Here is a 13,014-nt window from a genome sequence, read left to right as displayed (position 1 = left end):
ATTATCAATTAAAATTTTGAAAACACCCCCAATGAATAGTGCATGCTTCAAGACTATTGGTTTTGCTTTCTTTGAAAAAAAAAAAGAAAAAAGTTTGGGATAATTTTATAACAGGGTATTGAATTAACATAAATCCTATTACGTTAAATTCTGATCGACACCTAAATCTTATCATTTTTGTTTTTTTTATTTTTTTTTTCCCTTAAAAAAAAAGAGGAGTACTATTTAGAGTATCTGAGTATCCCGTTAGGATTTACAGCAAATTTTAACGGAGTACCCTTAAGTAAGACATTTGAAAACGTGAATATCTCTATTTGAGATCTTTGCTAGTTTAGTACTTTTATCTCAAAACAACGTATATTTCAATACATTTTTATGAAGTTATCACAAAATGTTTTAGGAAAATGTTTTAATCTAAAACAAATGTACCAACGAGAACAATTGCTCTTGTCGTCTTGGTATATATATATATCATTCCAATTTTCTTTGCTATCAGGGGATTTTTGAATAATTGAAAAAAAATAAAAAAATTATTATGCGTACGGGATGGCCATTGAACTTCAATATTCTAGAATTATAAAATTCAAACATTAATCGGGATACGTAGCCACCCATCTATCATTTTTTGTTTGTTTCCTTTAAATTTTGGGCCTAAAAAATGTGAGAGTTTGTGTAATTAATGGAGATTGGAGAGGATTCCTATTTGAGACACAGTGCGTGCGTAAACTTGTCAGCATAATTTTGCTTAGTTTTCCCCGGTTTCATAGAAGGGGCCGGAGATTTTCCTTTATAATTAAAGGGAATAATTTCATAAAATGGTATTAAATTATATGTCATTTTGAGATAAGGGTACTAAATAAGCAAACGTTTCAAACTAGAGTATTCAAATTTTTAAACATCTCACTTAAGCGTATTTCATTAGGATTTGCTATTAAATCCTAATGGAGTATCCAAAATATCCCTAATATTTTTAGGAAAAAAAGAAAAAAAAAAAAATGCTAGGATCTAGGTGTTGGTCAAAATTTAACGAAATTTGTAAAAATACCTATGCCTGGATCGGGTACTTCATTAGGATTTGCTATTAAATCCTAATGGAGTACCCAAAATACCCCTAATAATTTTAGGAAAAAAAAGAAAAAAAAAATGATAGGATCTAGGTGTTGGTCAAAATTTAACGAAATTTGTAAAAATACATATGCCTGGATCGGGTACTTCATTAGGATTTGCTATTAAATCCTAATGGAGTACCCAAAATACCCCTAACAGTTTTAGGAAAAAAAAGAAAAAAAAAATGATAGGATCTAGGTGTTGGTCAAAATTTAACGAAATTTGTAAAAATACCCATGCCTGGATCTTTGAAAATTTTTATAAATTTTTTTAAAAAATAAACACATGGCTATTTTGAGAATTTTTGTACGATTTAACAGCAAATTTTAACGGAGTACCCTTAAGAAAGACGTTTGGAAACTTGGGTACTCCAGTTTGAGACGTTTGCTAGTTCATTACCCTTATCTCGTAACGGAATATAATTCGATACTCTTTTATGAAGTTATTCCTGATTATAGCTTAATAGATTGATTTAGTCTTAACCCTTAGCCTTCTCATTCTATTTTTGAATTAGAGAAGTTATCCATCTTTAGAAAAAATCTTTCTTTTTGCGAGGCTCTTCTCCGCTTAATTCGTGCGTGTGCCAAACACCACTCTTTAGCCATCTTTAAACGATTTAGCATTTGATATTAAGATAAATTCACGAGCTTTTATGTCAAAGAAAGGAAGAAAAAAAACAAAAATGCTTTCCGTTTATGACCGTAAGACCGTTGGTTATTTAACACTTAACCTAAGACAAGTTAATTAACCTTGAATTTAATTTGAAGTAGCTAGCTGCCTGAAAGCATGCAATTAATAGAGATCCATAGGAAGGCGAGGCTTGAGTACAACCTCTAATGGTTCCGCCTTGGGCAAGGCAATTCCCAATCCTTCACGCATATCCACCTTCATACCTGCAGCTATGGTTGTGATATCAAATCCTTGAAGCAAACGAGCCAGCGCCAAGTGAACCACTTGCATGCCGTATGACGCTCCTGGGCATGACCTTCTACCATAACTAAAAGGAATAAACTCAAAATCTTGACCCCTGATATCAATCTCCGAATGAGTTGTCATAAACCTCTCCGGCTGGAACTCCGTTGGGTTTGACCACACGCGCGGGTCTCGTTGTACCTTCCATATGTTGACGATCAACTGAGTGCCCTTTGGAACAAAGCGGTCGCCAATGTTGCAGTCTTCCATGGCCTCGCGCAATCCTGTGACGGGCCCTGGTGGGTAGAGGCGTAGAGTTTCCTTAACAATTGCTCGGAGGTAGTTCAGGTTCTTGATATCAGATTCTTGCACCCTTCTATCCTTCCCTACATGGATGTCTAGCTCTTCTTGGGCAGCCTTTAGCACGCTTGGGTGGTTTAAGAGCAAGGTCACTATCCATGTTAGAGTGACAGCTGTGCTTCCTGCGCCTGTTAGGATGAGAATCTGCAGCAAAAAAGTATATTTGATTAATATTCTAACAAATTTAACACTAAGCCAACAGCAAGACATCTAATAATGTTGAGTAAGTACTGTGAAGGGCTCAATTCTTACTAGCAATCATAAGAAATGAAGAACTAAAGTACGAACCAATGTTGTTGCCTTGACGATGGTATCGCGTGTATGCCCCGAGATCACAGCATCCTCCTCAAGGGTTGCTAACATCGCATCCATGAAATCCCTTTCATCTCTACTTTTACACTCTAATTTTTGCTGGCAAAGATGTTCCTTAAGCCAAATTTCAATCACCGAGTCCATTTCCTTAGCAGCTCTCTTCATGGAACCGATATGCCCTTTAAAGTCCAGCCATTCAAGAAAAGGAACGGCGTCTGACATGACAAAAGTACCGCTCAGATACAAAGCCTCGTGTATCCCACTTCTAATGCGACTCCCCTCGCTGTTCTTGTCGCCGTATTCGGCAGAGGAAAATCGCTTCCCAACAAGCTTCGTGAGGATGATATTGAAAGTCATCTGCTCAAACATCTCGCTCATGGTAGCCACGCTGTTGTTTATAGACAGCGAGTACAAGTCTTTTATCAGCGACTCCACTTCTGTGTTCGGAACATGTTTCGTCATTTCCACCCGATCGCTCGACAGAAGCTCAAGAATGGCCATCTTTCTCATGTCGCGCCAATATTGTCCGTAAGGAGCAAGAGAAAAGATAGCATTGTTGTAACCAAGGTATTTTCCAGCTGCTATGCTTGCCCTCGTGGCAAAAACTCTGTCGTTGGTGGCCAAGAATTCCTTGACCATCTCCTTGCTGCTCACCACCAAGAGCCGATGAAGGCCGACCTTGAGTGAGAAGAGTGAGCCGTATTTGTCGGCCATTGCCCCAAGAATTCGGGGGACTGGGTCTTGGCCTCCGAGAAGATGGAGGTGGCCTATCAAGGGTAGTGCGCCGGGTGGTTCAGGGATTCCGATGAGCTTGGCGCGACTCTTCTTGGCATGAGATGCAATTCTCAAGACTCTACAGATTACTAGCAAAGCAAGAAGGCCTACAATTGTTTGGATATGAGAATAAAACTCCATGGTGGTCTTGAGGTTTTGGGATCGATGCAAATTATACAAGACTTACACGTGTAATTTATAGTAGAAATTAAACCAACTGTCCGCACACGCCACATTTTTCGTGTTTTTTGCATGATTAGCGTACGAACGGGCACCAATGTCTAACTAGAGAAGGGTTGATTTATAACTTGGTGGATGTCCCACGTACATGCATGGTCCCACATTTATTGTGAATATGTGTATAATATTTGTATAAAATATGTGTGCACAAATAACACAACTCAACTTAGTATTATGTAAAGCATTTTTGCCGGATGAAAAATTTCACCTCCTTTTTTATATGTACGTTCTCTCTCATACTTAAACGTTTTTTTTTTTTTCCTAGTTTCAGCCGGCTCAGGAAGGAGGGAAGGACCTCATGTCTTCCTTCCTCTCCTCCTCCTCTTCCATCCTTTATGTATACTTTTACTTATGTTGTTTGGCTAGAGGTTTATTTAGCCCTAGCTCCTCAACTCTTAGGAGGTTTTATCCGTCGTTCCGTACGACTTATCCCGTTTAGAATTGCAATTTTTGTGTCTTGAATGCTCCACCGTGCCGATTTTATAAAAGTTCTTAGATTTGGTTTTTTAAAAGCTAGATCTATGTTCCTCCAATGGTCCTTGCCTCCCACACACCACTCCACAGATCTCACCGGCGTTCCAGCTCCTTGCCACTGCCAACCACGCCTCATTCCACCTTTCATGCTCCGGAGTGTTATTCCCACGCGCTGACATCGAGTCTCGTGTTCCACTTCGCTCTGCCAGATGCCGAAGTTGCTAGTTTTTGGGTTTTTTTATTTTATTATTTTTATTTTTATAATGTTATATGGGTTTATCTAGATTTGTGTTGACGCATCTCTTTTCTACAATCCTATATTCGAACTCTAAATGTGCTGCTACCGCTTCAGCCGCCTTCCGAACATTTTCGTTCCCAAGCAAGGTTACAGATTGGTTTACCTTAATCCGTGCCTCTTTAACTTTTTTAACCTCCTTGTGCGGCCCCTTCAAAGGACTGGGTCACCTGTTTGACTCATTTCATACCCTTTGTAATTATTTCAACATTGTTTTAGTTTGGATTTGGTTTATTGATGGGGAGTCCACCCCTTTTTCGTTTATAAGATCGTATACTTCTTATTACTTTTGAATCAGGAGCGGGAAGGATCCTCCCCTATAACCATTTTCTTATCTAATTAGAAACAAAAAATTAAATTAAAAAAAATTAGTGTTATGTTGACTTTTACATTAGGAGTGTATGTGCGGGCAGATATATATTAACCACTAACATTTACTATCCACTATCCATCATTCGCTATCCGCACATGCGGATGTAAATACAGTTAACAAAAATTACTATTTGCAAATGGTGATGCGTGTTAGTATTTTATGTTAGCTACATTCTGGATGACAAAAACACTTTATGTAACGATTGCAATTTAAACAGGATGATCAGTTCCTATTCAGAGTCTTCATGTAATATGGACAGTGTTCATTTCAAAGTCATATGTGACTAATCACAACTTTCTAGAAGATATCTATGAAGATTCCATGCAGTTTCCAAGTAAATAGCCGATTCCTGTGCAACCGTCCGGACGGGCTTTTGAAGGCATCCGGACACGCTTTTGAAGGCGTCCGGACACCTTGCAATGTCTAGAAACTTCAGCATTGAAGACGTCTGGACGTCAGGGCAACACCGTTTGGATACTAGGTCAAGCTTCTCCAATTTCTACACGGAGTTGGATTTCCAGTCGGCACTGTTCGAGTGAGTTTCTGCAAAGACGTCTGGACGACGTGGCAACATGTCCAGACCCTATCTAGCATTTCAAAATATTCCGGACTTCCTTTTGGAGCGCGAAAGGAGTTATGGCGAAGACCGTCCAGACGCTCGGCCAAGCCATCCGGACGTGGACCTATTATGGAAAGAATTGTGCTATTCTGGAAGGCAGTCGTAGAAGATCCTCCGAAAGAGGCTAATTTCCGTTCAGACGCTCAATAGCCAAAGTTCGAAATCAAGCAGATTTAGGTTTTCTGTAAACCTATATATAGAGGGCTTCAGGCTTGTAATTTGTATGAATTATGTATCGAATTTCATAGTGCTTAGAAAGGGTGTTTAGGGAGAATAGAAGATCCGCTAGCTCTCAAGCTATTACCAGTGTGTACTCAACAGTTCGTGTGAAGTCTATCTTAAGGGTCGGCCCTAAGGTAAACGAATCTATCAAAACCCCCATTCAAGTAGGAGACTTTTTGAGTTAAAGGTATGACTACAGTAATAGGTTTTGTGAGTACGAGTGCTTCGTAAGTTACTTTGTTTTTGGATAGTGGAGTTCCTGGGTTTGGCTACCTTGGAGTGGTTTTTCTCTTCACAAAGTTTTCATTTCGTCAACAAATATCTTGTCTTTTTACTTTCCGCATTTAAAGATATTTTACTGCACACAAATACACACTTGGTTCTTTTAGAAGTCAATATTTATTTTTCAATGCTAATAGCGGTTTTAGGGTATGCAGATGTGGCTATTAACCGGATCCGCATACACTTTATATATAATATATACTTATATATATTATATTTAATAAATTCAACAAAATAATGTTGCTTTAGTGTTTAGTACCAAAATCACGTCATTTTTTTATTAGACATAGGTTAATTTTATATTAGTTTGGTTAGCTGTGTTGCTTTCTCGTATAATACTCGGGCAAAAAGACAAAAGTATTGTGAAATCAATATATTTTCAAAGGATCAAGGTTTAAAAAAAATTAAAAGAATCCCAAAACACTAAAAATTGGCCTAAACTATTTTCAAAATCATTTAAAATAGGTCCTAGTAGAGACACAAAGTAGGTCCAATAGACTAAAATAGGCCCAAATGGCTTGTTATCTAATATGTGAATAGCGAATAATAACTGCAATAACCGCACGGATACAGTTAGAAAAAACATGATGCAGATATCTAAAAGTAATATTCGCATTCGCATGTACACTCTTATTTTACATAAAAATTTATAATCTAGGGACTATCGAGTAATAGTGAGTATTTTAGCTACTCAAAGGACATCTTTTTTTATTTTAGCTACAAATTTTTCAATACAAACTTCAACGAAATATCTATTACACTTTCTACTTTCTTTAAATATTATTTTCTAATAAATTTTGTTGTTTTTTAAAACAAAAGGAGAAGAGAGAGGGGGAGATAAAGGATTAAACAAAAGGAGAATAGAGAAAATATATATATATATATATATATATATATATATATATATATATATATATATATATATATATATATATATATATATTAAACAAAAGGTACAATGTGCTACAGTAAACTTTACTTTCATATTTGAAAGTTTATCGTAGCAAAATATTAAACAAAATGTACAATATGCTATAGTAAATAGTTATTATGAGCCATTTAGAGCCTTTGTTGGAGATAATCTAATGTAATAAGTATATCGTAGTTTATATGTAGTAAATATCATATGACTAGGGATGCTCTCAAATTATCTGTTCGAATTTGAGAGAATTCGGGCAGGTAATTGTGAGAAATTACTTATGGGACCCACCTGACCAAATAAAAGCTGGGCTGTCCAACTACTTATCCATTCAGGTGGGTCCCATAAGTGGTCCCTCATAATCATCTGTATGAATTCTCTCAAATTTAAACAGATAATTTGAAAGAATCCTGACCCTATTATAATTCCCTTACCTCAGACATGTGGATATCGTTTTTAGATAATCGCATCAGTGTCGTGTCTTTCTTATCTACATCCGCGCGGTTATTGTGGTTATTAAATGCAGTTATTATCCGATATCTCCAAATAGGTAATGAGCCTATTTTAAAGGATTTTGAAAATAATTTAAGCAGATTTTTAGTGTTTTGGGTTTGTTTTGAAAATATAATGTAGCATCAAAAATATGTAGAACCGAGAAAAAAGAAAAAAGAAAAAAAGATGATGGATACTACCTTAGTAATCAATGCTCACAAAAAACACCATTATGTTTTATATTATTCGTGATTGCATAACAATCAAGCCAGGAACTAATAAAAATTGCCAATTAAATTTTGCAATGAAAATGTCTAAATAAACCATGCAGCCTGCCAGCCCCAATATTTTCCATTTCAGGAATATGGGTAATTACGTAGTGCCAACATTAACCCTGCAGCCAACATTAATCATGCAGCTACTTAATAGAAATAATATTCCAGCAAGTATAAAAAAAATAAATTACAAATCAAACAAACATCAAAAAAAAAAAAAAAAAAAAAAAAAAAAAAAAAAAAAAAAAAAAAATTCAAATTCAAAACATAAAAAATATAATGAGAGTCTGAAATATGAGTAAATTAGAGATGAGAGGCAAGATGCGAGATGAAGAAGACGGCTTTGGGCGCGCTCTAGTTGCATGTGATTAATGTGAACTCGGAAGTGAGGAGAAGAAAGAAACCTAAAACTTAAACACTAAACATAACCTATACGACCTGGTTTTGGTAAATATATTCAATATAAAATATATAAAAATATATGTTATATATTAAGGATGTGCGGATTCTAAAACCGCTATCCGTATCTGCATATATAAATAGTAATTTTTGCTAACCGCATCTGCATGTATGGATAGCGGATAGCTACAGATAGCGGATGCGGACATTAACCACCCTCATATACACCTCTAATTTGATTAGTCAATGAAAGTGATAGAATATCAGGAGTAGGGTAGCCAATGAAAGTGATAGAATGTCAAAAAAAACCTTGTTATTGGTCTCTGTCAATTGGATAAAATCTTTAAAATAAATTTTTTTCACGTTTTCAAACTATCGTTATATTAATTATTAAACACAGTTCTTAACAAAATAATTGCTGTAATTTTGTTTAAAAACATATTTTTAATTAAGACCAACGTACACGTCCTTCCCTTCAGATCAGCTCGTGATCACACTTTCTACGGGCTGGGGAATTACAAGTCCTTGTATATATGATTGTATCTCCCTAAGACCAGATTCATTGGCTGATCGTCAATAATTAAAACGTGGTCTGGCCTCCAGTTCTCTCATCAGCTCCGGATAGATCACTCTTTTCTCGAGTGGTGGCCGGAAATACGAACGTACATTGTCCTCCTTCGCGCGTGCTTCACGCCTACATGTTCCCGTTTTCTTCCCATTGGCCATTTCTTTGACTTGTTGCTTCACATGGGCACCAGCCACTCACTAACCACCGACAATACAGTCGCACGCCAAAACAATTTTCCCACACAGAAAGAGAGAGATGTGATTGTGTTGAATAATTGGTTGAATAATTGCTTATCGAACTGTCCATAACTGTTCAAGTAACAGTTATAAACTGATATTTTAACATAAACTTAATTCTGACCATTAAATCAAATAACTATCAATAATTATCTAATAATAATAATCATATATTAGATCGTTATTATTTAATTTCAACCGTTAGATCTAATGTGATATGACCTTATAGTTTACTTAAGTGATGATCCAGTAAATCCAATCGTTAGATCTACCTAAGAAGCATCCTATGGTCTAGATCAAACCACCAGATCGATTGATTGATCATGACCATCCAAAATTGAAAGGTCATAATTAGATCGCTCCAAGCTCTTCAAGCGCCCATGCACTGCTACACACACGCGTGTCCGGTGCTTCGCACCGTATTAGAATATACATGAAAGTGCATATACCCAAGTATTACTTTAAATGTTTAAAGTGTACGTGTTGGCCTAACTTATAAATGCCAACTACACTTTCTCTTTTTTTCATGTGGGATTATCTTTATTTTATGCTCTTTAATACAATCTTTTTAAAACATTCCCAATATACAAAACAAATATATATACATATTAATTTTGAAAATGCTTTTACACTAATACAAATATACAATCATATATGCAACTGTACACGTGATTCGTGCAACAAGCGACTCATGTTCTGCAAAGTTTTTTGTGTTGTTACTGTGGAAACTAAACTAGTGTCACTTTGCAGCCAATGGGATGTGAGATACTTAATATCGTAATGTATTATCACGCTATGTAGCCAACTTTCACGGTAGTCTACTTTATCTCTTAGGTCGTCTTATTCATGACTTGAACCTTTGACGTGGTATTTGGCTTTGATATGATCAAATGAATCAAAACTTTAGTAGAACTCCCTTTTAAATGTAATCAACAACTTATATATCGCACGTGACAACTATTTCACATACAAAATACATATTTATGTCGAATACATATCATTGTAATTATTGGCTAAAATTGGTGTCATAGATTCGTAAAGGAAAGAAAAAAAATTAAAGGGGCGGGAACTATTTCATCAAATGTCGATCCTCATATTTGAAGTTATAATTAGCGCAGCATTTGAGGGCTAGCTAGCTATCAAATTTTGATTATATTTGAAGAACTTGTTATTTGTGGGATGACAATCATAATAAAAGAAATGAAAATGTAAGTAATGGCTTGCTTTTATTACTTGCATTTCATCATGATGTTTTACTTTTACAGCATTCAATCCAAAAACTTGTTCAGGTTATCCCAATTCATATGTGTTAAAATATTAATTAAATTTATATTTTTCTGTCGGATTAAGGTTTTGAAACAAATAGTGATTTAACATGGTATCAGAGTAAAGCTCTTGTGTCTGAAGTTTGTCTCTTTCATTTACCTCTTATTTCAATTAATTATTAAACTGTCAATAATTGGTAAATTTAATCATTTAATCAATATTAATTTAAACACTCTCGGCCTCCTCACAAGTGAGCTCAAACTCTCTTTTAATAGTGAGACCCAACACATAAAATATTTAATTGAAATAGAAAGTAAATAAATGAGACATGATTCGAATTTAAGATCCTTCCTCTAATACCATGTTAAATTCTCACTTGTCCCAAATGCTTAAACTAATAAAAATATGTAAATTTAATCATTTAATCAATACTTTAACAATATAAACCCATTATAAAGCTATTGTCTAACTAATATAAGACCCCAACAACATTATCAACTATTTACACGATGAATAAATCCCAAACAATATCTTCTCAAAGCAAAGCACCTTTCAAGGCATAACAATTACCATGCATATTTACTCCAACAAAGTAATATGTTTTTCTTTTTTTCTTTTATGCTTTCTAGGTACAAATCAACCTGCATGGACAGGTTATACATGTGAATATATGATGTTTTCTGTGTTTTGTTGTGTAGTCTACTTTGGCTGCAGGTGGCCTTTCTTTCCCATAATTGTGGTCAGCCAAGAAAGATAGCTCACCTCCACGCATCTATTAATTAATTATTCCTCCTATTACAAAAAAAAAAAAAACACAAAGGTCCGGTTGTTGATTGATTTTGATATGTGTCGTGTGATAGATTCCAAGAGAGAGGAAAATTCAATTTTCATTTATTAGGTCCGTGGTATCGCACGACCTCCGAACTAATATAAAAATGTTATTGATGTGATATAGAAAATGAAATGTTTTGAAGTTGATTTTTTTAAAAAAATAAATTAGAAGAGTTTGCCAAACAAGCCAAACTGTTATCTCCATTTTAAGTAAAATAGAAACGATAGAAGGGAATTATCAATTAAAATTTTGAAAACACCCCAATGAATAGTTCATGCTTCAAGACCATTGGTTTTGCTTTCTTTGAATGAAAAAAAGAAAAAGAAAAAAAGTTTGGGATAACTTCATAAAAATGTATCAAATTAACATAAATTTTATTATGTTAAATTCTAACCAACACCTAAATCTTGTCATTTGTTTTTTTCTTTTTCTTTTTTTTTTTCTTAAAAAAAAATAGGAGTACTATTTAGTGTACTCCGTTAGGATTTATTATTAAATCCTAACGGAGTACCCTTAAATGGGACGTTTGAAAACGTGAATATCCCAGTTTGAGACGTTTGTTAATTCAATACCATTATCTCAAAACGACATATAATTCAATACATTTTTATGAAGTTATCTCAAAATGTTTTAATTTAAAACAAATGTACAAACGAGAACAACTGATTGTGTCGTCTTAGTATATATATCATTCCAATTTTCTTTTTTGAATAATTAAAAATATATATATATATATATATATATATATATATATATATATATATATATATATATATATATATATATATATATATATATATATATATATATATATATTGTTATGCGTACGGGTTGGCCATTGAACTTCAATATTCTAGAATTATAAAATTCAAACATTAATCGGGATACGTACCCACCCATCTATCATTTTTTGTTTGTTTCCTTTAAATTTTGGGCCTAAAAAATGTGAGAGTTTGTGTCACGGAGATTGGAGAGGATTCCTATTTGACACACAGTGTGTGCGTAAGCTTATAATCAATATAATTTTGCTTAGTTTTCCTTTATAATTAAAGCTTAATAGATTGATTTAGTCTTAACCCCTAGCCTTCTCATTCTATTTTTTAAATAAAGAAGTTAACTATCTTCCTTTAGAAAAAATCTTTCTTTTTGTGAGGCTCTTCTCCGCTTTATATAATTCGTGCGTGTGCCAAATACCACTCTTTAGCCATCTTTAAATGATTTACCATTTGGTATTAAGATATTCTCACGAGCTTTTATGTCAAAGAAAGGAAGAAAAAAAAAATGCTTTCCGTTTAATTATGACCGTTGGTTATTAATTTTTTTTTTCTTTTATGATCTTTAGAAGAACACCACTCTCCACGTGTGTGTATATATATAGTTTACCAAAGAGTTTTTTTTTTTTTTTTTTTTTTTTTTTTTTTTTTTTTTTTTTTTTTAAATTACGTATTTGCTTTCAAATACCATACAGCGTGTTCACTATGTATTGAAAAACCACTTGCTTCAAGGCATAAAGCCATATACTTTTTTTTTTAATATATAAAATCAAAACAAAATCAAGAACAAAGCGAGGGGATTTAATTTGGTTTGTTTTGTCTCCAAATGAGACACAGGTGTCGTGGGTCGGAGTAAAACTTATCTCCAACTCATGCACACCACTTGTTTGACAATACACAAACCAAAGGGAAATGAAGAAAAACAAAAAAGAGAAGCAAAAACAGGTTCTTTGCCGTGAAGAAAAAAAAAAACAATGGAGTGATTTTTTTTTTTTCATCAAATGAAGTATGCAAATCTATGACGAGGAGATTTGCATACTATTAAGGAGAGGGCAATAAAACAGAATAATAATAATAATAATAAAAAAAAAAAAAAAGAATTCACATGACCTTGGATCGAACATTAGCGTTAGCTTTAGCTCTGATACCATGAAAGAAAACATAAAACTAAAAGAAAATAAAGTGGAATAATAAGAAATAGAGACAAAGATTTTACGTGATTCGTTCGATGACCTACATCTACAGGATAAAGCCCTAAGGCTACATTATGCTCTTATTGCTTAA

At 34.2% G+C, this 13,014-nt stretch overlaps 1 protein-coding gene across 1 annotated transcript; it reads right to left on the bottom strand.

Annotated features, from left to right (window-relative positions):
• Positions 1-1,735: 1,735 nt before the first annotated feature.
• LOC133880586 (dimethylnonatriene synthase-like) lies at positions 1,736-3,618 on the bottom strand. The gene is made up of 2 exons (XM_062319573.1): positions 2,668-3,618; positions 1,736-2,523 (listed from the first exon to the last, which is right to left on the bottom strand). The coding sequence occupies exons 1-2, from the start codon at positions 3,604-3,606 to the stop codon at positions 1,900-1,902; spliced, it is 1,563 nt and encodes a 520-aa protein (XP_062175557.1). The 5' UTR covers positions 3,607-3,618; the 3' UTR covers positions 1,736-1,899.
• Positions 3,619-13,014: the final 9,396 nt, after the last annotated feature.

This window comes from Alnus glutinosa, chromosome 10 (assembly GCF_958979055.1).
Source record: "Alnus glutinosa chromosome 10, dhAlnGlut1.1, whole genome shotgun sequence".
NCBI classification, from domain to species: Eukaryota; Viridiplantae; Streptophyta; class Magnoliopsida; order Fagales; family Betulaceae; genus Alnus; species Alnus glutinosa.
This window is presented reverse-complemented; position numbering and strand designations above follow the sequence as displayed.